Source organism: Podarcis filfolensis, assembly GCF_964270895.1.
Source record: "Podarcis filfolensis genome assembly, chromosome: 16".
Lineage (NCBI taxonomy): Eukaryota > Metazoa > Chordata > Lepidosauria > Squamata > Lacertidae > Podarcis > Podarcis filfolensis.
This window is the reverse complement of record NC_139620.1, coordinates 24,303,393-24,330,408: the sequence shown is the minus strand read 5'-3', so window position 1 is coordinate 24,330,408 and position 27,016 is coordinate 24,303,393. Positions and strand designations below refer to the sequence as shown.

At 48.3% G+C, this 27,016-nt stretch overlaps 1 protein-coding gene across 1 annotated transcript; it reads right to left on the bottom strand.

Annotated features, from left to right (window-relative positions):
* Positions 1–980: 980 nt before the first annotated feature.
* P2RX2 (purinergic receptor P2X 2) lies at positions 981–25,580 on the bottom strand (the record flags this gene model as incomplete). Its single annotated transcript, XM_083590414.1, has 12 exons — positions 981–1,200; positions 2,648–2,725; positions 2,838–2,903; positions 4,213–4,303; positions 7,412–7,542; positions 16,463–16,601; positions 16,859–16,939; positions 18,061–18,154; positions 18,805–18,871; positions 20,029–20,100; positions 22,217–22,352; positions 25,450–25,580. The coding sequence occupies 12 exons, from the start codon at positions 25,578–25,580 to the stop codon at positions 1,096–1,098; spliced, it is 1,191 nt and encodes a 396-aa protein (XP_083446540.1). The 3' UTR covers positions 981–1,095.
* Positions 25,581–27,016: the final 1,436 nt, after the last annotated feature.

Here is a 27,016-nt window from a genome sequence, read left to right as displayed (position 1 = left end):
TCCCAACTCCCAAATGGAACAGAGGAAGTGAGTTTTGATGGCAGAAGCCGGGACGTTTGTGGAGGAGGGGGCACTGCAAAAACAAGAGAAGGAAGACTCCGCTTAGCTGGTTTTGAGCCCAGTTTTAAAACGGGTTTTTTCCAGAATTCGGCTGTTCTCAGGTGGGATTCAATCATACAAGAACAGGCTGCGTCAGACTAGTGGTCTGTCTAACTTAATCTTGTTTACACTGACCGGCGGGACGCGGGTGGCGCTGTGGGTTAAACCACAGAGCCTAGGACTTGCCGATCAGAAGGTTGGCAGTTCAAATCCCCACGACGGGGTGAGCTCCTGTTGCTCAGTCCCTGTTCCTGCCAACCTAGCAGTTCGAAAGCACATCAAAGTGCAAGTAGATAAATAGGTACCGCTCCGGTGGGAAGGTAAACGGCGTTTCCGTGCACTGCTCTGGTTCGCCAGAAGCAGCTTAGTCATGCTGGCCACATGACCCAGAAGCTGTACGCCGGCTCCCTCGGCCAATAAAGCGAGATGAGCGCCACAACCCCAGAGTCGGCCACGACTGGACTTAATGGTCAGGGGTCTCTTACACTGACTGGCAGCAGCTCTTTAGAGTTCCAGGCAGGGAAGATCATGCTATGTTGGCCAATGGAGGCAGTGGGCCTTTGTGTACCAATTTGCTGAGAACGACAGGTGGGGAGAGCCCTGTTGCACTCAGGCACTGCTTGTGGGCTTCCCAAAAGAGGCTTTGGGTTGACCACTGTTGAGAACACGATGCTGGATTAGATACGCCTTTGGTCTGATCCAGCAACGCTGTCCTTCCTTTGCCGGGATATAGCCAGGTCTGGCAGGCTGTAGGTCTGCAATGGCTCAGTTCCTCCCTGCTCCTCCCATTCTATCAGGAATTTCGTAGGGCTGTTTTGGTACCCTGAGAAGAACGAATTCCACCGGTCTTGTGGTCAAAATGAGACTCCTCTCCCGACACCTTCAGGACCGACTCGATTTATTGTGCCAGGGGCCACAGGAGAATGAAGCTGCCTTTTATCAGATGCAGAGAAGACCATCCTGAGAAAACGGGACAGGAAAGGAGCTCCTGAACCCTTAGAGATGGATGGGCGCTTTGGAGTCTGCGGGCGAGGAGGCTTGCGTGCAGGAATCGGTGATGCTGCAGTCTGTCGTCGGAGTTCCCTCTTGGAGCTTGGGCATCTGGCCAGATGTGGGAGAAAGGACAAGCCATTAGTAGTGTTATAAGAATCCTAAGGTCTCAAATATAAATCAAATGTTCATAAATGTACAAGGCGAACACATACATAAGTATATAAACCACGTGTCTGAAATAGTACAGGAGAACAATCCTGAAGCCATGTTGACTCTCCGAGTGACCTCAAATATTCCTCTGCAGTAAGGGAGGAAAATTGGGGAAGTCTTCCCATTGTCGGTTTTTTTGCTTACAAATCCTGCCTTAAGAGCGTATTTGTGTATGAATAGGGTGAGCCTGTGATATGGAATTCAGGAACTAAAGTATTAACCATCACAAAAGAATGGCCAGACTGCCCAGGTAATGCAATCAGTGACCATTCTCAGGTATCTTGGCAGACAGGATTTCTGCTGTAGACTGCCTACTTCTGTGATGGATGTATGCTGTTTTAGAGGGATGGTCTTGGGCGACAGGGTGGCCAATTTCAAAAGTCTATATAAGGGTTTGCGCACCATTGTTCAGGCTTCTCCCTCCTGCATGTGGTGAGTGGGGACCCTGTTGCAACAGTTCCTTGAATAAAGCAGTCTTACTAGCCACTTTGCTTCTCAATATTCTCTGGTTGGCCTCTGTTATTTTCTCCTACCGATAAGGAACCCGCTTGAGGACTCTATACAGGCTCTTGGATACCCCATAAGGGAAAAGGAACAGTTTTTTTCTGATAAAAGTTGCAAGACTGATCAGAGTACCTACCTAGCCAGAGGCCACCTAGAGACTGAAGACTGGTCGGCAGGGAGGTGGGTAAAGCACTGCTTTGCTCACCCCACCCCCTCAATGGTTCAGCCTGACCTACACTCGCAGGAAAGCGAGATGATGGAACAGACTGTTCCATTTTAGGTGCATGGAGGACTCTTAGCACAAACGATGAAAATGGCCTTGGGGCTCTTTGGCGCAGGGAGGGGTGCAATATAAATAGGTGGGGGTTTTTTAATCAGAATTATAGAGTTGGAAGGGACCTGAAGTATCATCTCGTCCAACCCCTTGCAATACAGGAAGTGGAACCAATAGCAGGCAGAGACACCAGACTGGTTGTAAGAAAGGAGGCAGGCAGGTTGTGGGGCTGGCTGAGACCGGACTGAGGTTGGTGGGGCAGTGCCCCATTTCCCTTCTAATGGACCAGCCTCCAGGGCTCTTTCCTCTGAGCACTGAGCAACATTCAGGTGCATTTTGATAGCCCATCGTTGAATGTCGCTTGGCCAACAAGCTGGTGTGAGAAAGAGCCCCAGTTCTGCCAAGGTGAGAGGGGCGCTCTTTGAGAACTCCTGCCCCTCTCGACTGGCCCAGGGTTGGCAGAGCTCCCCGGGGAATTTGTCACAGAGCACGGGCATTTTGGGTCTAGGATCACGGATGGCCTGAGCCCCATCTGCTCCATCCATTCAGGGGCACCCTCCCCGCTACCTGGTCAAACTTCCGGGCACTGTAGACTTCGTTCTTGTTCATGAAGGTCAGCAAGATCCAGTCGCAGAGGAAGGAGCCCTGTAGGAGGAGGAGAGTGATCAATCAACACCAGAGCAGGAAAAGTCTTTTTTTATTTTATTTTTTAATTGAATGAAGCAAGAGAGAGGAGGCCACGGTCCACAATACTCACCACTCCCACTGACGTCAGCGCCGTGGCCAGATTAATGATTGTGGGGATAAGGCTGAACTTCCCTGCCTAAGGGGAGAAAGGGACAGAATCACTATTAGCCCTGCTTGCAGTGACCTTGAAGAATTTAACTGATGTGACAGTATGTCTGGTTTGGATGACTATTTTGACTGTGTGACGCATTTTATTCTGCTTCTACTCTGTTTTGTGCATTTTGTCTTTTGTAGTGGCTTTGGCTAGTCAAAGTAAATAAATAAATGATAACGATAATGGTGCTTTTGACATGTCTGGAACATGTCCTTGAACCAGGGCCATGCTGCTTGCTTACCTGGATGGCAGGTGGGGGACAGGTGTGCATGGAGGAGTGCCCACAAACCTCCCGCAGAATGTAGTCTACTGTAAAGGTAAAGGTACCCCTGGGACGGTTAAGTCCAGTCAAAGGCAACTATGGGGTCCTGGCGCTCATCTCGCTTTCAGGCTGAAGGAGCCGGCGTTTGTCCACAGACAGCTTTCCGGGTCTTGTGGCCAGCATGAATAAACCACTTCTGGTGCAACAGGGCACAGTGATAGAAACCAGAGCGCATGGAAACACTGTTTACCTTCCCGCCGCAGTGGTACATACCGGTATTTATCTACTTGCATTGGCATGCTTTCAAACTGCCAGGTTGGCAGAAGCTGGGACAGAGCAATGGGAGCTCACCCCGTCACGGGGATTCAAACCGCTGACCTTCTGATCGGCAAGCCCAAGAGGCTCCGTGGTTTAGACCACAGCCATCCCTGATGTAACAGAGAGATGTACCTGTTGCACCTCTCTTGTACCTGCCGACCTCACCTTTCACTCCAACCTCTACTGGCATGTGATTCCTGAAGCTTGCCCATAAGGGAAGGCCGCCCTTAGCCTGAAAACAGTTCCTCCAGCCCCCCCCCCAGCCCTACTTCGAAAACTACTTTTGCAACTCGGCGCCTGCATCCCGGTAGCCCAGCCCCATGTCTTGTCGGAACTTGCGTACGACCGAGCTACTCCTCCACGGACATGTCCTCCAACGGTGATTAACGACGTAAGCCTTTGATGAGGCTCCAGGCACTTTCCCATTACACAGAGTATCCATACAGCAGCAGAAGGACGAGAAATATATAAGCTACATTGCTACGTTTATTTCTAACTACGCAGACAGAAAAGAATATACATCCTCTCTCTGTGAGAGACAGTGAACCAACTGCTACAAAGAAACAGGAAACCAGTAACATGAACTTCCGTCTCCCGTGAGACTTCCAACAGTCTGGAATGTAAACAGAGTCTTGTGACTCCAAAAACTGCACAGTGGCATAAACAGAAATCTAACATGTCCCTCCTATAGCAAGCATCTCTGTCCCTTACCTGCCCGTGCACAATCACATCGATGCGGATGCCGTAAGCCTTGATCAAGGTGCGGGTGCTCTTGCCCCTGTGCTTGTAGTACTTGGCAAACCTGGGGGTCAAAAGCAAGGGGTGTGAGCAAGGCTGGCTGCTGCCATAAAATGCCCAGAACCTTGGCACAGAGAAACCTGGCCCTCCTGCATGGCTGCATTGGCAGCAAGCAAGGCTGTTGAGAAAATACTTACTTCCCCCACCTAAACATACACCGCCTGGTAGAAAACGTTGGAGCTTAAAAGGTCACTATTATAATGGTGAGTGGTGCTCCACTCACTCATTGGCTGAACGCCTGTGATGCCACAGAATGTATGTGTACTCTTCCCTCCCCCGGCCACACCCCTCACTAGAATGCGCCTTTGAACTCTGATCATGCCTCTTGCTTCTGTGGATGGAGGACGCAAAGGGAGCTGTAGAAACAAGCCTACTCCACCCACTTTTGGCCCTGGCCCTGGCATGTTCCCCCCACCCACCCAGAAGAGAATGTGACCCTCAGGCTGAAAAAGGTCCCCCACTCCCCAGAGCTATGTGTCTTAATGTCAGCAGATCGGGGCTGGGAAGAGGGGCTCCAGGCCTTGGATGATGTGGAACCTGCAACACCCTTTGCAAAAGAAAAACCCTCCCTTGCACGCAGGTCAGCTCAAGTTACATGACCCCCTCTTCCTTCTACTGCTTACATCATAGCTCTGGCTGCCGTGAGATGTGGGAATGGCTGCTATTGGGGGGGGGGGGCTTTGAAAGGGGATCAGACAAATTTGAAGGAGGAATAGGGAGGTCCATCTGTTTAGCGCATGGGTAGGCAAACTAAGGCCCAGGGGCCAGATCCAGCCCAATCGCCTTCTAAATCTGGCCCACAGACGGTCCAGGAACCAGCATGTTTTTACATGAGTAGAATGTGTCCTTTTATTCAAAATGCATCTCTGGGTTATTTGTGGGGCATAGAAGAAGAGGAGGAGGAGTTTGGATTGGATGTCCTGCTTTATCACTACCCTAAAGAGTCTCAAAGTGGCTAACCATCTCCTTTCCCTTCCTCCCCCACAACAAACACTCTGTGAGGTGAGTGAGGCTGAGAGACTTCAGAGAAGTGTGACTAGCCCAAGGTCACCCAGCAGCTGCATGTGGAGGAGCGGGGAAGCGAACCCAGTTCACCAGATTACGAGTCCACCGCTCTTAACCCCTACACCACACTGGCTCTCATTCATATTTTTTTTTTTTTAAATATAGTCACGCTGCCACATGGTCTGAGGGACAGCGGACCGACCCCCTGCTGAAAAAGTTTGCTGACCCCTAGTTTAGCATGGCGGCCACATGGAAGCAACAGCACTGTGGGAGGACTATGGCTTTCACGCGCCACTTGTGGGCATCCTGGAGGCATCTGATTGGCGACTGGAACAAACTGGGTACTAAATTCCAGCTCCACAGCTAAGGGGTTGCCCTGCAGAGTTATCTCTACGCGGATCAGTGTGGAACAAGAGGCTGCTCTGATCACCTTCGAGCAGCTAAATGTCTTGAGTTGGCTCTGGCCCCGTACAAGCGAGCCCGGAGATGCATTTGTCCCATGCACACCACACCACAAACACACAAATGCACCAGTGGCGTCTGGTCAGTGGACCAGGGGGATTAGACTAGTCTCCCAAATGTTCCAGGTAAATTAGTGTATTAAAGCCTGGTGCCTTCTTCCCGGAGCCCAGGAAGCTTCTGCCTGGCTTAGGGAAGAGACATGATGCTCCGACAGGGTCCAAGAGCTCTCCTGCCATCTTCCCAAAGCCTGTCCAGCTTTGGAAAGGAGGCAGCAGGGCTCCATAATCCTGTCAGAGGCCTGGCGTGTCCTTCCCAAAGCCCAGGAAGCTTCTGCCCTCCCCAATCGCCATTGCATGCTGGCACCTCTGGCCCTACGAAAAGTTTCACCACACACCACTGAAATGCACCAATACATCCCACCAACACAAACAATACAAGTATTATAAGAATTCTAAGGTCCCAGATACAAAATAAATGCTCACAAATGTACAGTGGTACCTCGGGTTACAGACGCTTCAGGTTACAGACTCCACTAATCCAGAAATAGTACCTCGGGTTAAGAACTTTGCTTCAGGATGAGAACAGAAATTGTGCGGCAGCAGGAGGCCCCATTAGCCGAAGTAGTGCTTCAAGTTAAGAACAGTTTCAGGTTAAGAACGGACCTCCAGAACGAATTAAGTTCTTAACCTGAGGTACCACTATACAAGGCAAACACATACATAAATATATAAACCACGTGTCTGAAATCGTACAGGAGAGCAATCCTGAAGCCAATTTGACTCTCCCAAATTGACCTCCAATATTTCTCTGCAAGGAGGAAGGAAATGGAAAAGCCTCTCCACTGTCTTTTGCTTACCTGCCTTAAGGCGTATTTGTGTATGAATAGGGTGAGCCTGTGACCTGGATTCAGGAATTAAAGTATTAACCATCACACAAGAATGGCCAGGCTGCCCAGGTAATGCAATCAGAGACCATTGTCAGGTATCCTGGCAGACAGGATTTCTGCTGTAGACCGCCTCCTGCGATGTATTTCTGCTGTAGACAGCCTCCTTCTGTGATGTATGTATGATGTATTGGGGGGGTAGTCTTGGGCTACAGGGTGGGCCATTTCAGAAGTCTAGATAAGGGCTTATGCACCATTGTTCTGGGTTCCTCCTCCCTCCTGCGTGGGGACCCTGTTGTAATAGTTCCTTGTATAAAGATCTGGCTTACTAGCCGCTTTGCTTCTCAATACAGTCATACCTCGGGTTACAGACACTTCAGGTTGCATTTTTTCAGGTTAAGGACCGCCAAAACCCAGAAGTACCGGAATGGGTTACTTCCAGGTTTCGGCGGTTGCGCATGCGCAGAAGCGCTAAATCACACTTTGCACATGCGCAGACGCCGGTTGCGAACGCTGCGGGTTGCGCATGTGCATCCCGCACGAATCACATTCGCAACCCAAGCATCCACTGTATACTCTTGTTGGCCTCTGTTATTTTTTCCTACGAATAGGGAACCCACTTAAGGACTCTATACGGGCTCTTGGATACCCCAGAAGGGAAAAGGAACAGCTTTTTCTTATAAGACAAGGAAGGGATCCTCCTTTGCCAAAGGTAGCAAAACAGCTGGAGCCTTTCCTTCCAGAACAAGGATGTGTTGTTACCTGTAATTGTATCCAGAGGAGGCCTGGGCCCACTTGGGATCCAGCCTGCGGAAGGAATAGCGGGGGTTGCACATCGTATCCGGCAGGTCCAGGTTGCAATTCCAGTTAATGATCACCCCAATCACGCCGCCCTGCCGAGGGAAACCGGGGTCAGCGAAGGGAGAGGACCTCTTTCCAAACACCCACAAGCCCACCCTGGCCAGTGTCTCCGTGGTGCCCACATCATCGCCACTGCCACTTGAAAGGGGAGGTCGATTTGTTGGAGATGCAGAGAGGGTACAAAGATTCACATGTGGTGGAATTGTAAGAAAATAAGGGAATTTTGGAATATAAAGTCATACCTCATGTTACGTCTGTTTCATGTTACATTCTTTCAGGTTAAGTCTCGTGGGGACCCAGAAGTACCGGAAAGCGTCACTTCCGGGTTTCACCGCTCGCACATGCGCAGAAGCGCAAAATGACATCACACGCATGCGCAGAAGCGACGAATCACAACCTGCGTGTGCACAGACACGCCGCTGCAGGTTGCACTCTTTTCATGTTGCGAACAGGCCTCCGGAACAGATCCCATTCGCAACCAGAGGTACCACTGTACAATTAACTTAAAAAGATGTTTAAAATATCTTTTGCAAAAAACAAAAACCTGAAGCCTTTCTACTGGGTATAATAGGTATAGATATTCCAAAAAGTGTGAGGAAGATCTTCTTGTACGCAACAGTGGCAGCAAGAATCTGAAATAGCCAAAAAACGGAAAGGAGATTCTACCCGGACCAAAGTGGACTAGCAGACAAAATTATTAGAATGCACAGAATTATCAAGGATGATAGGAAGGATTAGAGATAATACAAATCAAAATCAAATCAAAAGTTCACTACAGAGTAGGACATTTACAGAAAATATATTTAAAAGCATTGTAAGAAGGTGAATTCTCTGGCAGGCTTAGAATGATCCCTGTATAAACATAGAAATCCTTATTAAAATAAAAATTTGGGAGAAGTTTGAAGGGATAATGAAAAATGGGCTACTCAACAGAAACCTGGGACTCTGTTGGAGGGGATGCCAGGAAACAGGGAATTATGTTCACATGTGGTGGGAGTGTAAATATGTACAATTTTTTGGCAAAGGGTGTTTTGCCAGGGAATAACAGAAATCACTGGGTTAAAGCTGACCGAAAGTCCAGAGGTAGCATTATCATCAATTTAAGATGGGGTGGAAGGTTCACAAGTTACGAAGGACTTGCTCACAAATTTATTGACAGCTGCACTAATTATTATAGCTAGGAAGTAGAAGGGGAAAGCAGAATATAATATACTGTTAATACCCCACCATCTGGCAGGGTTTCCCCAGCCACTCTGGGCAGCTCCCAGCAGATTAAAAACAGAATAAAACATCACACATTAAAAAACTTCCCTAAAGAGGGTTGCCTTCAGAGGTCTTCTAAAAGTCAGATAGTTGTTTATTTCCTTGACATCTGATGGGAGGGCATTCCACAGGGCGGGCACCACCACCAAGAAGGCCCTTCTTCCTCTAAAATGGAAAGGTGGTATAAAGAGGTGTGGGATATAGCTATTAATGAAAAATTAACATGTGCCATTAAGGTAAGATGGGGAATATGCCGGAGAAATGATTTTGAGGAGATACAGAGGGTGTTTGTAGAATTTGTACTGTTAAAACGGAAAAGGGCCAAATGGGTGGCGCTGTGGGTTAAACCACAGAGCCTAGGGCTTGCCAATCAGAAGGTCGGCGGTTCAAATCCCCACGACGGAGTGAGCTCCCGTTGCTCGGTCCCTGCTCCTGCCCACCTAGCAGTTCGAAAGCACGCCAAAAAGTGCAAGTAGATAAATAGGTACCGCTCTGGCGGGAATGTAAACAGCGTTTCCGTGCACTGCTCTGGTTTGCCAAAAGCGGCTTAGTAATGCTGGCCACATGACCCAGAAGCTGTACGCCAGCTCCCTCGGCCAGTAAAGCGAGATGAGTAAAGCAACCCCAGAGTCGGTCACGACTGAACCTAATGGTCAGGGTCCCTTTACCTTTACCTTTTACCGCAAGAGGTGTTGAAATTTTGGGAGGTCAGATGGGAACAATGGAATGGTCTCGGTGGTGGGGTGCACTTTATTTATTTATTTATTTATTTATTATATTGTCAAAAAAGAAAAAGAAAGAAACTTCTCCAACTCTACGGTATCCTTGTTGAGGAGAGGTAACTAGAATGGCACACCATATTCCAAGCACAGCTGCTCCATAGATTTGTAAGGTGGCCTTAGGATATCGGCAGTTTCATTTTCAATCCTGTTGATACGGAATCTACTGCCCCTCACACCCTGGTAGCATTTGTTTATTGCATTTATATCCCACCTTTTTCATCCCAGGGAGCTCAAAGTGGCATATGGGCTTCTCTTCCTCCTCATTTTATCTCCACAGCAACCCTGCAAGGCTGAGAGCAAGCAACTGGGAAAGGGTCACAGCTCATCTGTCTTGCGTGCGGGAGGTTCCAGGTTCAGTCCCCAGCATCTCCAGTAGGGTTGGGAGAGACTCCCCTGCCTGAAATCCTGGCGAGGTGCTGCCAGTCAGTGTAGACAATATGGAGCTAGATGGACCAAAGGTCTGGCTCACTATAAGGCAGCTTCTCATGTGCCTACGACTGGCCCAAGGTTGCGCCTAGAGAGCTTCACAGCCAAGTGGAGATTTGAACCCCGCTCTCCCGGGCGATAGTCCAGCACTCTAACCACTAGGCCACACTGACTCTCTGCCCCACTTCATTACTCCGCTGGTCAATGAAATCCTTGCTGGGGTAAGTAAGAGTGTGGAGTCCATCTAGCCGAAGAGCTAATCCCATGGGGTTAGGAGCAGCCGGGATGGCTGAGAGATGAGCTTCACTGAAGCAACCGATAATATACCCTCCATCCCAGGAGAGCGATGAGAGTCGATTGGGGCTGATTGATATGAAGAGAAAGGCAATTAGAGGGCGGCCAGCTACCCGGAATTGGCAACCTGAGGGAGGTTGTGGGCATCCCACAAGTTGGCGGGGGTTGTGAAGCAGGAAGCATCAGGCTGGAGCTTCCGAAGGGGGCAAACTTGCCAAGTTGCCAGAAGATACGATGACGGGCAAATCCGTCAACTTCTGTTTCTCTCAGTGTGAGAATTTTTCCAAACTTCAGTTCAGTTCTCCATGTTTCCAAACGAATTTGTGATTTATGAAAATCCATCAGCGTTTTAATGTGATTTCCCCCCTCCTAATATATATACATTTTGCATTCTGTGAATTATTTAAGCTAACATTTGCAATTTTTTGCACCCATTATTTGGGGGAAATCTGCAGGTATGAAAATTTCAAAGGGCGGCTGTTTCGGTTTGAGTGTTGTTTTGGGAAGTGTGAATTAGGCAGGTGCTCCTTAAATTTGAATTGAATTGAATGGAATGGAATTGAATTTCTCTCCTCTGCACCCAGACAGCGGATCCGGCCCAATCGCCTTCTAAATCCGGCCCATGGATGGTCGGGAATCAGCGTGCTTTTACATAAGTAGAATGTGCCCTTTTATTTAAAATGCATCTCTGGGTTATTTGTGGGGCCTGCCTGGTGTTTTCACATGAGTGGAATGTGTGCTTTTATTTAAAATGCATCTCTGGGTTATTTGTGGGGCATAGGAATTCATTAATTTTTTTTCTTTTCCAAAATATAGTCTGGCCCCCCACAAGGTCTGAGGGTCAGTGGACCAGCCCCCTGCTAAAAAAAGTTTGCTGACCCCTGTCTAAGCCATCCTTTCAAACCTGCTGCCCTCCAGAGGTCATTGGAGTTCCATCAGCCTCATCCAGCATGACCAACATTCAGGGACGATGTTTGCTGTTGGTTTTCAACACTTGCAATGGGGCTTGCATTTAGCAATGTTTAAATTTGCTGCCCGACGCAGGCCCTGTTAAGAACGTTTCCACTCAGGCGCTCCTGATCTGAGCCAAAACCTGACAAAAGCAACATGACTTGAGTTTGTTCCCAGTCATTCCTTCGACTGCATTTGGCACTGTTCAAGTTCAGTGCGGAATGCAAGCGTCCAGGCTCGGAGGCGCAAGGCGTCGGCTGAATGACAGGTGAGCAGCATGTTGCCAATGTTACGAAAAAGGAGCAATGCTGCTGAGTGCTCCAGATGGCTGGAAAGCCAAACAGGATGTTGATGTTTTGGGACTGTACCGTGGGAACAAGGGACAGTCTATTATGTGCACTGAGCACCGGATGTTAGCTCAGAGTGTCACATGACCCTGTACTGGAAGTACATGGGTGGAGTAACTCTCTCTGTGGCTGCTGATGAAAGAGGGTGCAGACATGTTGTTCTCTGCACTGAGGAAAGACAGAAATAAAGGCATGTAAATACATTTCTGTCTGTCTCTCTCCCCTCCCTGGGGATGGCAGGGGGGAGTGGCTGTGTTCTTCTCACGTTTGAAGAAGGATCGGCCGATAGAGATCTCGCCTTGTCTTGCCGGGAGTCGCTGACGGGGAGGTCAACATGGAATCAAGCCGGGCACCTGGAGAGTGGCCAAATTCCTCTGAAGATATGGCTTGATTCAACATATGGTAGCAGACGCTGCTGGTTATCTGATACATGGGAATCAGCATGAGAGGTGAGAGGTTGATGGATCGTGTGCCATCCTCTGCACCAAGGAAAGAAGATAACGTCTGCATTGCAGCCAGAAGCTGAACAGACGGAAGGACACCAAGAGGGGGTGTTTTCCAAGCAACGGAGCCCCAAAAGGTATGCTGAATATCGGGCTAAAAGTGTGAATGCAGATTGATTTATTCTCTGGTTCACGAGAGCTGCGTTTGGAAAAAACAGCTCTGAGAGTAAAGGCTTGCATACCACAGATTTTTGTGGTGAGATAACGAAGAAGTATGCACAGTTGCTAAGCAACGACAGTCGGACAGTGGAAAACTACTGACACCTGGGGCTGGCTCAGTCAGAGCCGGGAAAGCGAAAGTTGTTTTGACTTTGAGACAGCTTGGAGATTGCCTGCCTGAGAGAGAGGCAGAAAAACAGCTCAAAGGAGCTTTTGGATTTTAACTGGCTCGAGAGTGGAGAGCTGAGGCTTGGATTCAAAATGGATGCCAAGGACAGGGGGAGGGAAGAACGGAGTTCTAATTCCCCCACTGATGAAGCTACTGGAGAGGATGCTGTAGCTTTGAACGCTGTTCGATGTTATAATTGCGGACAGGCTGGGCATCTTCAGCGGAGCTGCAAGAAGCCACGCCAGCCGAAAGGAGCGAAGGGCCGCTCAGCAAAGCCTGAGGCGTCAGGCAAAGGTCATACCAAGCCTATAGTGGAACCTGCAAGGGCTTTGATGGCGAAAGGAACCACGCCAGATGTTGGGAACGCGTTTATTATCGACACTGCAGCGACGGTTCATATGTCCCCACACAGAGGACTCTTTTCATCGTTTAAGAAGCAAAGCTTCGCTGTGACACAGGCCAACGGTCAGGAGCTGGAAGCGACCGGAAAAGGGACTGTCTATCTTAAGAGTCTGAACTTGACAATAAACAATGTTTACTTGGTTCCTGAACTAAAGTTCAATCTGCTGAGTGTTTCGCAGATTGCAAAGAAAGGACTGAAACTGTCCTATGATGATAAGAGCTGCGAGATCTTCAAAGATGGAGAGTTATATCTTTCTGCCAGACAGAAAGGTGGACTGTATTTGTTGGACTTTGAGCAAAGTGATTACATGGAATGTAATTCTGAGTCTAACTTGATTTCTCTTGCAGGTGTGACCAAAACAAGCGCCAAGAAGGTGGCCAGGGTCGACAGAGCGTTTCAGCGGGTGTATGCTGATGTGATTGGTCCTCTAGAACCATCTAGAGGCAATGCAAGATATTATCTTGTGTGTGTGGATCATTTCTCTAACTATGTCTGGGTTTATGTGTTGAGAAAGCCACAGGAAGCCTTGGAGAGGTTTCAGGAGTTTTGTGACAAAGTTAAAGATATGCATGATGCTAACATTGATTGTCTTTTGACAGATAAGAAGCAGATTTTTCTTTTACAGGATTTCCAGAGGTTCCTGCAGAAGAAGGGGATCAGACACAAGATTGCTGTTTCAGCGGAAGCGTGGAACAGGGGTGTCTGTGTAAAAGTGAACAAAGAATTGCAAAAGGGAATGAATGCGCAATTGCTTAGTTCACATCTGCCACATGAGTTCTGGGCGGAGTCACTCATGTCGTTTTGTCATGCGTGGGTGAGAAAGGTTTCAAAAGAGTTGGGAAGTTCTCCTTTTGAGAAACTGTTCCAGAGAAAACCTTCTGTTGCCCATTTCAAGGTTTTTGGGTCTCATGTGAGGACAGAAGCTCCAGGTGGAGTAAAGAATGCCAGAGGCATTTTTGTGGGTTATGAAAAGGGTCTCTACAGAGTAATTTTGTCTGAATCTGGTCAGGTGATTCTCACAAAATTTCTAGAGAGTGCTCCTGAAAAGGAAAGAGTGATAGTGCACACATTTCCCACAGAGGATGATTCAGATGATGATGATGATTTCACAGAGTACAGTGGTACTGAGAGTGACAGTGATAGCTCAGAGAGCTCTGTTGTCACAGTCATTGAGAGGAAATCTCACACAATGGATAGACCTTCACAGGTGAAGGTTGAACCACTGTTTACTGTTGGAACTGGTTCTCCTAAGAGTCCTGAGACAGAACCAGTGAGCAGAGATGATCAGCACCTCATACGCAGGTCTGAGAGAGTCACAAAGGGTGAACCACCCAAAAGGTACTCAGAAGAGTATGCTAATTTAGCTGTTGCATGTGTTGCTGTTGTACACAACCGAGGACAGGTTGGAGCTGTGTCTAAGTCAGAGACAAAGACACAACAGAGAGTTGCTAGCCAAGGTAATGCAGATGCACTCATTCCTTGGAAGCCAGACAACCAGAGAGGTACACTGGGGAAACCAGTGGCGGGTAGTTCCAAGGGTGGAACTGAAACAACAGGGGAGTGTTATGTGTATAACAACTGTTTGTTTTCTTCTCTGGATCACGCTTTGCTTGCCGCAACATGCATTGATTCTTTTGGGGGAGGTTGTTACGAAAAAGGAGCAATGCTGCTGAGTGCTCCAGATGGCTGGAAAGCCAAACAGGATGTTGATGTTTTGGGACTGTACCGTGGGAACAAGGGACAGTCTATTATGTGCACTGAGCACCGGATGTTAGCTCAGAGTGTCACATGACCCTGTACTGGAAGTACATGGGTGGAGTAACTCTCTCTGTGGCTGCTGATGAAAGAGGGTGCAGACATGTTGTTCTCTGCACTGAGGAAAGACAGAAATAAAGGCATGTAAATACATTTCTGTCTGTCTCTCTCCCCTCCCTGGGGATGGCAGGGGGGAGTGGCTGTGTTCTTCTCACGTTTGAAGAAGGATCGGCCGATAGAGATCTCGCCTTGTCTTGCCGGGAGTCGCTGACGGGGAGGTCAACATGGAATCAAGCCGGGCACCTGGAGAGTGGCCAAATTCCTCTGAAGATATGGCTTGATTCAACAGCCAAGAGTCTCCTCAAACCCGAGGCCGTCCTTGTTATTATGTACAGCACTGGCCCCAGCACTGCATCTCTCCTCTGCAAAATCATCTTCCCTTTTAAAGAGATCATAAGAAGAAAAAGAAGAAGAAGAAGAAGAAGAAGAAGAAGAAGAAGAAGAAGAAGAAGAAGAAGAAGAGGAGGAGGAGGAGGAGGAGGAGGAGGAGGAGGAGGAGGAGTAGTTTGGATTTGATATCCCGCTTTATCACTACCCGAAGGAGTCTCAAAGCGGCTAACATTCTCCTCTCCCTTCCTCCCCCACAACAAACACTCTGTGAGGTGAGTGGGGCTGAAGGACTTCAGAGAAGTGTGACTAGCCCAAGGTCACCCAGCAGCTGCATGTGGAGGAGCGGAGACACAAACCCGGTTCACCAGATTACGAGTCCACCGCTCTTAACCACTACACCACACTGGTGAGTGGCCTTCACTAACTGCTTGCTCATGAAAGAACATTCCACCAGGAAGGCCTGGCTGGAAAGAAGGCACCCCTGATGCAATAGCGGAAGGGTAGCTCAGTGGCAGAGCACCTGCTTGGCATGCAGAAGGTCCCAGGTTCAATCTCTGCCAGCATCTCCTGGTAGGAAAGACTCCTGGAACCCTGGAGAATCATTGGAAGGACCAGGGATCTATTTGAATACTAATCTACATGTTTAGTTCAGCACTACAGTGGTACCTTGGCTCTCAAACTTAATCCGTTCCGGAAGCCCATTCCAAAACCAAAGCATTCCAAAACCAAGGCGCGCTTTCCCATAGAAAGTAATGCAAAATGGATTCATCCGTTCCAGACTTTTAAAAACAACCCCTAAAACAGCAATTGAACATGAATTTTACTATCTAACGAGACCATTGATCCATAAAGTGAAAGCAATAAACAATGTACTGCAGTCACACACATCAGTCAGTCAGTAGCTGAACTGGGTTCCACACAGTCACAAAAACAAAACAAAAAAAGAGACGCAAAAACAAAAAAGCAAATAAGTAGCAAAAACAGACAGACCTCAGTGTAACACTCAAAATGGAAGCGTAACACTCAAAACGGTGCACATTCAGCTTCCGAAAAAAGTTCGCAAACCGGAGCACTTACTTCCGGGTTTGCAGTGTTTGGGTTCCAAGTTGTTTGAGTACCATGGCGTTTGAGAACCAAGGTACCACTGTAAAATATTGGGGGGCCCATGTAAGCCCCACTATGGATGTAGCCAAGGGGGAGGCAGGTGGGCAGCTGCCCACCTAAATCGATCAAAAGCAATACAAATCAATACAAATCTGAGGTTCTGAACCAAGGTACCACTGTATTTTTCTTACAATCATAAGGACTAGAAACCTAACTTCTCTTTCAGGGTATAGCATGTTCTTTGCATGCAGAAGGTCCAACGTTCCATTCCCAGCAGCACCTCTAGGTAGGCTTGGGAGATACTGCGTGCCTGCAACCCTGGAGAGACACGGCTGCCGGCCAGTTCTGAACCAGATGGACCTGACTTTCTACAAAGCAGCTTCCTACATTCCTACATGACCTTTACCTTTTCAGCCAGCTGGGTGAAGCTCTCTCCCGCCTGCTCCACAATGAAGCCCAGCTTGAAGATGGGGCAGTAGAGGCCTGTGGTTTCATTGAAGGTGCAGCTCTTCAGGTAGCTGTCGTCGTTGTCCTTGACGTTCCCTCTGGAGAGAAGACGGAACAAGGATCAGGAACAAAAACTCTCCTCCTGTGTGCTGCTGGACTTTTTCTGGCACAGCAAAAATGCATCAGAAAAAGCCAAGTTGACACACAAGGGCAAATCTGCCGTCGGACATCATTCTGCATGCATTGCAGTCACCAGGCAGGTCAAGATTTTGGAAACCAGTTTGGGAACTTCCCTCCAAGGGCCTAAGACTTGGGTCAGGCGACCAACCCTACCTGGATGCGCTGGTGCTCTTACTTGGTAAACCGGAAGCGAGGGAAATGGATGTTGTTCTTGATGAGGATGGTGAACTCTGGAGCCATCTTTGACAAGTTCTCACTAGGAAGCAAAGATGTCTGCTGTTAAGGTCAGGGTAGAAAAGATCGCACACACAAACACATACACATATACAGTCGTACCTCGGTTTAAGAACTTAATTCATTCTGGAGGTCCGTTCTTAACCTGAAACTGTTCTTAACCCGAGGTACCACTTTAGCTAATGGGGCCTCCCGCTGCCACTGCGCGATTTCTGTTCTCATCCTGAAGCAAAGTTCTTAACCCGACGTACTATTTCTGGGTTAGCAGAGTCTGTAACCTGAAGCATCTGTAACCTGAAGCGTCTGTAACCTGAGGTACCACTGTACCACTTTTCCTGAAAGACCTACATTGGCTCCCAACACATTTCTGAGCACAATTCAAAGTGTTGGTGCTGACCTTTAAAGCCCTAAACGGCCTCGGCCCAGTATACCTGGAGGAGCGTCTCCACCCCCATTGTTCAGCCACTGAGGTCCAGCACTGAGGGCCTTCTGGGGTTCCCTCACTGCAAGAAGTGAAGTTACAGGGAACCAGGCAGAGGACCTTCTTGGTAGTGGCGCCCGCCCTCCCATCAGATGTCAAGGAAATAAACAACTATTTGACTTTCAGAAAACATCTGAAGGCCAGCAGCGCTTGGGTGCCTGGGGCGGTACGGCCAGGGTGGGGTGAGCTGCCCATAGGGGTGGGGCACACCGCAGGACCTCTGGAGTCTGCCTGCCTCCTCCCACTCAGCTGCCCTACAGCTAGGGGGGAGGCAGCGGGCAGACCATTTGGGCAGCGCAGAGCCTGCATGAGCCTAAGCCACCATGTCTCTCCCAGGAGAGATGTGTGGCTCAGGTGCACTGCAGGCCCTGAGGTGAGAGCCACCTGACATTTTGTCACCCCCCTCAGTGGTGACACCCGGGGCAGCCTGCACCTACCACACATCCCTTCCTCCGCCCCTGCTCAAGGCAGCCCCGTTTAGGGAAGTTTTTAATGTTTGATGTTTTATTGTGCTTTTAATTCTGTTAGGAGCTGCCCAGAGTGGCTGGGGAAACCCAGACAGATGGGAGAAGTATAAAAAATAAATTATTATTATTATTATTATTATTATTATTATTATTATTATTATTATCATCTCTGTTTATCTCCATGTCCCTCCTTACCTGACAGATGCTGCGTCCTCCACGGGGCACCAAGCTCTAATCTCACAGGTTTTCATGCTGTAGTTATAGGAGATACAGCGCCCTGTCTTCTCTCCTATAAGGAATGAAAGAACAGGGGCACAGGTGAAAGCTGGCCACCCCACAACCACATTTTTTGAGCCTGATGGGGTGTTGTCACCTCAATATTGCCAGGAGGGATGGCATCTGGGAGAATGGTTTCTGCACTAGAAAGCCTTCCCCAACCTAGTAACTGCTGGATGTTTTGAACTACAACTCCCAGCAACCCCAGCCAGGGTAGCTGTGCTCCCATCAGCCATAGTGTCATGCAGCTGCGGAGGCTGATGGGAGTTGGAGTCCAAAATGGCTGTGCTGACTGGGGTTAATAGGCGTTCTAGTCACAAATGATGTTGCTGGCTGGGGTTAGTAGGAGTTGTAGTTCAAGAACATCTGGAAGGCAGAAGACTGGGAGGTTTGTAGTTGTGGGTCCCAAGACATGGTCTGGAGAGGCACCACCTTGCTGAATGTCTAAACCTGCTCAGTGGCTGGATGGGTGGCCACCTGGGAATTGCATGCAGACCTGGGAACAACCCAAGGTTCCACAACAGGTGAAAAGCAGAGTACAGATGCAAGAAAATAAATAAATGGCTAAAAACCCAGGAGAGAGCCAAGCCAGGGATTTCACAACTCGCTCGCTTAGAGCCTGAGTCACGCCAGTTCCTGTCACGAGACAACCCCATTGCTCACCATTCCCCAGCATATCCATCTCTCCTGCATGGCAGTCCCTGTCGGAGCGGCACAGAGCTCTCACATTCTACAAAAGGCGGACAAGAGAGAGTAGTTAGTGAGGGATATGATACATAAGTAGCAGTCAAGTACAACGTTCCTTGTTTTCCTAGATGTTTGGTTCAGCCAGTCAAAAACTTCCTGTTTCCTCCTGGCTGGGACATACTTCGTTTGCATGTGACTAGAGGTGGTGTGCCTGTTGTCTTTGTCCACGGAGTTTTCTTGGCAGGGATACTGGAGTGGCTTGCTGGTTCCTATTCCAGGTCGATCATGTTTGGTCAAAACTCTCCACTATGACCTGTCCATCTTGGGTGGCCCTGCACGGCATACCTCATAGCTTCTCTGAGTTATTCAAGCCCCTTTGCCACGGCAAGGCAGCTGGGGAAAGATTGAGGGCACAAGGAGAAGGGGACGGCAGAGGACGAGATGGTTGGACAGTGTTCTTGAAGCTACCAGCATGAGTTTGACCAAACTGCGGGAGGCAGTGGAAGACAGGAGTGCCTGGCGTGCTCTGGTCCATGGGGTCATGAAGAGCCGGACATGACTAAATGACTAAACAACAACAAGAGGTGGGTGTGACCTTACCTGTCCAGGTACCAAAAGGGCAGGGCACGTTGCACACACTCTCTCTTTGACTTCCTCCGTCGTTAGAGCAGCTTTTTAGCTAGAGACGCTCTGTTGGCTTCCAGCCAACACTGGGATTATCCCCATTTGGGGTAGATCCACATGTATATGCTTTGTAACTAAGTCTGCCTTCAGGGATCCAACTGTGAACTGATGTGAGTAAACAACTTTTATATACTTTACACAAGATTGTGGTGTGTTTATTCTTTTAAGAGAGATATAAGGGAACTTACCAGGAACCTAACAGTGAGAGGCTTACACAAGCCTGCAACCAGTTATCCGCTGTGCGTTTAAAAGGGGGATGTGAAACTCTGCATAGTAAAGAAACTTGCTAGCGCAAGTTAGGAAGGATATTAATAAGCAATATATCCTCTCCTGCCTCCCTGAACATTCCCCCAGTTAGAAGCACAGCAAGATCCACAGTTCCTGGGCCACAACAACTGCCTCAACAGGATGGTTCGTAGCGCCTCTTTTGATGACCGGGCAAACTTTTGAGATAAAGGAATCAGGAAGCAGATAGCCAATCAGGGTTGTGAAATATTTGGCACAGCCAATTCCTACCTCGGGGCAGGTGTTCTGAGTCTGTGAGGAGGTGACTTGGACGCGGGTGATGATGCTGAAAACACTGCCTCCCTGCAGACGAGACGGAGAGTTAGAGGTGTTACACAAATTTTTATAATGATGAGGAGGGGTTGCACCTCCAGCACGCAGTGTGCACCCGCCCCCCTTTGTTCACACACACAATGTCTCCTCAAAGCACCACATAACGCACGACACCACACCATTCTAATTTCATTTGACTCAGAGAAAGGAATGGTTACCAAGGGGAAACTTGGGAAATGAGTAAAGACAGCCATAGTCCCTGAAACCTGGGGTCATATATGCAGCAGCCCCAGCACAAGAGAGAATTGCTGGCATCCTGGCAAAGGGGTTCCAGACAGGTAGTCATCCATGGAAAATAGCAAAAAATCCAGGAATGGATTAGCTCTCAGTCCGGACAAAGAAGTGTGATTACCTGGCCTGGAAAACCAGGGACTTGTAAATATTTCCATTGTATCACTTGATGGGTGTATGGTGGTGGGCAAAGGAGGCTTAGAGGCAAACCTGATGAACCAGTTTCTGCCAGATGACCCTTCCCTGTTTGTGACATATGTATGATGTATCTGTGATGTATGCATGATGCTTCACCAAAGGTGTTTGTGGGCAAAGCATCCAACCAATCAGCCTCGTGAGAATCCTGGGCACTTTTAGAACATGAGAAGAGAACCTGGCTGCTGGATCAGGCTAAAGGGGGGGCAGTGTCCCTCTAGCCGATAATCCAGTTCTCACAGTGACCAAACAGATACTTCAGTGTTGGGCCGGCTCAAGACATTTTGGAACCTGAGGCAAACCACAAAATGGGTGTCCCTTTCCCACCAGGTAAGAAGAGGTGAGTGAGGATCTACAAAGGGGGAATAAAGATACAGTTAGGATTTGTTGCCCCTGTGGATTCTGCCACCTGAGGCAATCGCCTCAACTTGCCTCATGGTTGGGCTGGCCCTGCCTCAGTGAAAAGCCTGCAAGCAGGACCTAAGTACACAGCACTCTCCCTATTTGAGTTACCCAGTAAACATAATTGAGTCTCCCCCCCCAAAAAAAGGGTTCTGGAGTCCCCCTCCCCTCCAAAAAAGAATGGTTCTGGAGGCAGATCATTTGTTCCATTTTTGCCCCAAAGGCTCTACACGATGTCCCTGTGACATTAACATATGAGAGTGCTGGAGGTGAAATAGTTAAACAGGCTACCCAATCAGAACCCAGGGGGTGGAGTCAGAGGGACTATAAAACCAGCTCTGGGAGGGGCGAAGGAAGGAGTTCGTTGGGAGGTGGGTGGTTGGTTGGAGTGGGAGTGAATTGGGATAGAGTCTGTGGGTAGGTTGAGTTAGTGTAGCGAAATAAGCTGAGTCAGGAACAGTTAGGGGCTAGGAAGACAAGTAAATATCTGAGAGGTGGTTTAGTGAGTAAGAGCAGGTAGCGGAAGTTATAGGTCTGGATAGGCACCCCATGATTGTCATGGACCGATACCATTTATGAAACCACACGCTTGTTAAACTGCAATAAATAAACAGAAGTTTATGTTCCAATTTAACCCTGGCTGGACTCAGTATTGTACCAGGTAGGGCCTGGGTGGTGGCAGCGAGAAATAAAGTGGTGGCACAGGGATCAATAGACGGTGAAACGTCCGGGGACCCTGTGTGATCGCCACAGTCCAACACAGGTTTTTATGACGTGGCATTGTTGGAGACCTTACCATCGGGGAGAACGATTGTGGTGCCCTGCAGAGGTTGGGTTTCCCAGCATGCATCAGTCCCAGCCAGCATAGCCTGTGGCCACATCAGGAATCATGGGAGTTGTAGTCCAGAACCATCTGGAGGCATAGGAGCCAACTCCTTGGGGTACCTTCACACCCACACACACACCCACACACACACTCACACACACGCACACACACACACCCAATATAATAGTTGAGGGTGCTGGGCCACCCCAAGTCACTGGGCATTGCCATTCAAATGGTGTGCGTGTGTCATGTCATGTGATTGATTATGCAGCCCCCCCCCAAATATTCTATTCAAGTTTGTACCCCCTGACAGGAGGACACCCATTTGTCTCTTTTTGCCTCCCATAATCCAGAAGCGACATCCCTGTGCTTCTTCCGCCACTGAGTTCAGGTGTGTGTTCCTGCCTGCAGAGGGCGCTCTTGTGTGCTCACCTCTGGAGGCTTCACATATTCCTCCACATCCCAGACCTTGTGCTGAGAGCGACTGACACCCTTCACTTTAGTGATGACGGAGCTTTCTGGGCCCGACTCACTCTCCTGGTAGCCCTTCTGGATGATAAACACGTACCTGTTGAGAAACCAGCAGAGTCTTCTAGCACCTTTGTTATAAGAATTCTAAGGTCCCAAATATAAAATAAATGCTCATAAACGTACAAGGCAAACACATACATAAGTATATAAACCACATGTCTGAAATAGTACAGGAGAACAATCCTGAAGCCAGTTTGACTCGCCAATATTTCTCTGAAGGGGGAAGGAAATGGGAAAGCCTTTCCATTGTCTTTTGCTTACCTGTCTTAAGGGCATATTTGTATATGCATACAGTGAGCCTGTGGACTGGATTCAGGAACTAAAGTATTTACCATCACACAAGAATGGTCAGGCTGCCCAGGTAAAGCAATCAGTGACCATTGTCAGGTATCCTGGCAGTCAGGATTTCTGCTGTAGACCGCCTCCTTCTATGATGTATGTATGATGTTTTTTGGGGTGGTCTTGGGCAATTTCAAAAGTTTATACAGTGGTACCTCTGGTTACGTACTTAATTTGTTCTGGAGGTCTGTTCTTAACCTGAAACTGTTCTTAACCTGAAGCACCACTTTAGCTAATGGGGCCTCCCGCCGCTGCCGCGCTACTGCTGCCCGATTTCTGTTCTCATCCTGAAGCAAAGTTCTTAACCCGAGGTAATATTTCTGGGTTAGCGGAGTCTGTGACCTGAAGCGTGTGTAACCAGAGGTACCACTGTATAAGGGCTTGCACATTGTTCGAGGTGTTCTCTCCCTCCTGCGTGTGGTGTGTGGGGACCCTGTTGCAACAGTTTAATAAAGATCAGGCTTACTAGCCGCTTTGCTTCTCAATATTCTCTGGTTGGCCTCTGTTACTTTCTCCTACCGATAGGGAACCCACTTAAGGACTCTATAACGGGCTCCTGGATACCCCATAAGGGAAAAGGAGCAGTTTTTTCCTAGAACACCTGAAAGACTAAAACCTTGTATTAACAACATAAGGACAGCCTGGTGGGTCAGGTCACTGGCCCACCTAGTCCAGCCTCCTGCTCTCACAGTGGCCGCCGAGATGCCTGGGGGAAACCCCACAAGGAGGACCTGAGCATAAGAGCAACATTTTCCCCACCTGTGGTTCCCAGCAACTGGGATTCAGAAGCACTGCTGCCTCCAGCTGTGGAGACAGAGCATAGCCATCATTGCTAACAGCCATCGATAGCCCTCTCCTCCCTGAATTTGTCCAATCCTCCAGTCGGTGGCCATCGCTGCCTCCTGTGGCAGTGAGTTCCAAAGTTGAACTATTCATTGTGTGAAGCACTTCATTTTATCTCTCCAGAATCTTCCAACAAAGGGGATGTCCACTAGTTCTAGTGTTCTGAGAGAGGGAGAAAAGATTCTCTCTATCCATCCTCTCCATCAGATGTCAAGGAAATAAACAACTATCTGACTTTTAGAAGACATCTGAAGGCAGCCCTGTTTAGGGAAGTTTTTAAAGTTTGATGTTTTATCGTGTTTTTAATATTCTGTTGGGAGCTGCCCAGAGTGGCTGGGGAAACCCAGCCAGATGGGTGGGTTATTATTAATAATAATAATAATAATAATAATAATAATAATAATAATATGATGATGATGATGATGATGATGAAGAAGATTATGCCATGCATAGTTTTTAAAAACTTCTACCATGTGGCCACTTACTCGCCTGCTCTCTAAACTAAAAAGTCCCAAACACTACAACCTCTCCTTGTCTGTAGTCAGTCCATCATTACCTTGATCTCTTTGATTCTCCTTTTCCAATTCTACAATAGCCCTTCCGAGGTGTGGTGACCAGAACTGTACTCTAAATGTGGTCACACACCATCAATTTGTATCAACGGGGCTTTTTTATCCCATTCTAGCACCACTCAGGAGGGCGCCGTTGCCATTACAGTGGTACCTCTGGTTACGTACTTAATTCGTTCTGGAGGTCCGTTCTTAACCTGAAACTGTTCTTAACCTGAAACACCACTTTAGCTAATGGGGCCTCCCACTGCTGCCGTGCCACCAGAGCACGATTTCTGTTCTCATCCTGAAGCCAAGTTCTTAACCCGAGGTACTATTTCTGGGTTTGTGGAGTCTGTAACCTGAAGCGTTTGTAACCTGAAGCGTCTGTAACCCAAGGTACCACTGTATAAGAGAACAAGGGAGGCATTCATGTTGAGTTCCGGCCCCTCTATTTCTAGAAAAATAGCACTGATTATGATACTGACAGTTTTATTTTCGATTCCTTTCCGAATTATCTGTAGCATGGGCTTGCCCTTTTCACAGCAAAACCACACACTAGGTTGACATATTCCCCAAGATATCTGGTACAATCCCAAACTCTTGCCCCCGGTCCGTCGCTGCCAGTTCAGATCCCATGAGTATCTATATGAAATTAAGATTATTGTTTTTTTGCCCTGACTTTAATTTGATGACACTGAATTGTATTTGCCATTTTACGGCCCGTTCGCTCAGTTTGGAGAGAGGTCCTTTTGGTGCTCTCAGCAATCTCTCTTTCTTCTAACAACCTTGAACGATTTAGTATCATCAGCAAACGTCCCCACCTCACTGCTCACCCCTAATTCTAGATAATCGATGAACAAGTTAAAAAGCACATATAGGAGCCCACTAAGGAAAACAAGCAAAAGTCACCACCCCTCCCACCCCCCCAAAAATGCAGCAGGGCTCACTTCCCAAATTTATAAGAAAGTTAACAGAAAATATATTTTCCCATCACTGGCCACCCCATTCAGTTCTGATCCTAGAACTGTAGAGTTGAAAAGGACCCTGAGAATCTTCTAGCCAAATCGTCTGCAATGCAAGAATATGCAGCTGGGATCAAGCCTGCAACCTTGGTGTTATGGCACCCAGTGCTTTTTTTCTGGGGGGGGGATGCAGGGGTACGCATACCCCACACATTTTGTGAATCTTTGTACTTTTGTCCATTTACTGTATTTATTTACCCCGATTTGAACTATCAAATTGTGATTTTCTGGAGTCAAAATGAGAGTACCCCTAAACATTTTTTTTTGGGGGGGGGAAGCACTGTCGGCACCAACCGAGCTCTATCCAAATGCTCAGTTCTGAGTCTCAAAAAAAAATATCACCGGATTGCAACACTTCCCATAGGCAGCCCAGACTTACCAGATGAAATAGACCAGGATGAGAAGCTGAACAAGTCTATAGATGACCCCAAGGTTCCTGTTCTTCACCACAATCACCTTGGGAGTCTCGTAGTTCCAGAACTCCCAGAAATAATCCAGGCACCCCATCATGTATTTCCCCCCAGGGCTGGAAGCGTGGGGGTGGGGATGGGGGCAGACTCCAGGCAAACAGCAGCACACAAACCCCCTGAGGTCTTCTTCTGAGGAGGTGTGATGGTGATGATGTGGATCTAGCTCTCCCTGCTGCAACCGTATAGTGTTTCACTCCATCAGGCTCTGCTCACCGTGTCCCAGCAAGAACCACCCCATCCTCAGTTTCCACATTCTGGCCCACGCCAGGGAGACCACCTCCTCCCTGCTTGCTCCTTTTGTAAGGACCAAATCACATCTGCCTGGAGGCTCCTTTGGAGCAAGACAATAGACTCTCATCCCTGTGGCCGTGGCGCCCTCTGTGGCCAGAGAGCAACAGTGCGCCTCTGAGCCAGCACCTCATCCATCTCTCGAAGGTGGTGCATACACTAGAGGAGTCTCAACAAAAAATAATATTTAGAATATACTGGACTGTTGGGAAAGAATCATTCTGCACAGAAACATGTTTGTACCTTTAAGAACAGTTTGTGTGAGCTCTGGGCTGATTGGGTACAGCTGGCCGTGACTACAAAAGGAAAAAAGCTGCAGTTTGAACTCTGCCTGCAGGAAAAACACCCACAAGCTTTGCTGTTTGTTATTTTGAAATAAAACCTTTATTTAGTTTGGTTTTACACCGGTCTCATGGTGTCACAGTCTTCTGTCATCTGCCACCAGTGGAAAATCCCCCTCTAACACTACGCCACCACTACGTTTTAAAAAAGGGCTATCTAAGGTGTCTAGCTCTTGGAGATGCAATAGGGATAATGATTCTGTAAAACGTATGTTTTTTCATTGTCCCATACTGAAAGATTTTTGGCAGACGGTAACTCCACAGAGCCTAGGCCTTGCTGATCAGAAGGTCGGCGGTTCGAATCCCCGCAATGTGGTGAGCTCCCGTTGCTCGGTCCCTGCTCCTGCCAACCTAGCAGTTCGAAAGCACATCAAAGTGCAAGTAGATAAATAGGTACTGCTCTGGCAGGAAGGTAAACAGCGTTTCCGTGCTTCTGTGGTTCGCCAGAAGCGGCTTAGTCAAGCTGGCCACATGACCCGAAAGCTGTCTGTGGACAAATGCCGGCTCCCTCCACCTATAGAGTGAGATGAGCGCACAACCCCAGAGTTGTCTGTGACTGGACCTTACGGTCAGGGGTACCTTTTTCTTTACCTTTTAACTGAAACTCTCAACAGAACTGTATGGAACAACCTTATGTTTACAGAGCAAAAGGTCCTCTTGAATTACATACCCATCGGGGTGCAAAGAGGCAAGTGGCAGCAGGGGACCTTACTTATTGGAACTTACAGAAGGACAACACAAGTGGACTCTCCGTGCCCTTACCACAGCAAAAAGACCGATACTGATGAATTGGAAAAATAAAAATGTGGCTCCCTTCTAAGATTGGATTAAAGATTTATACCAGGCA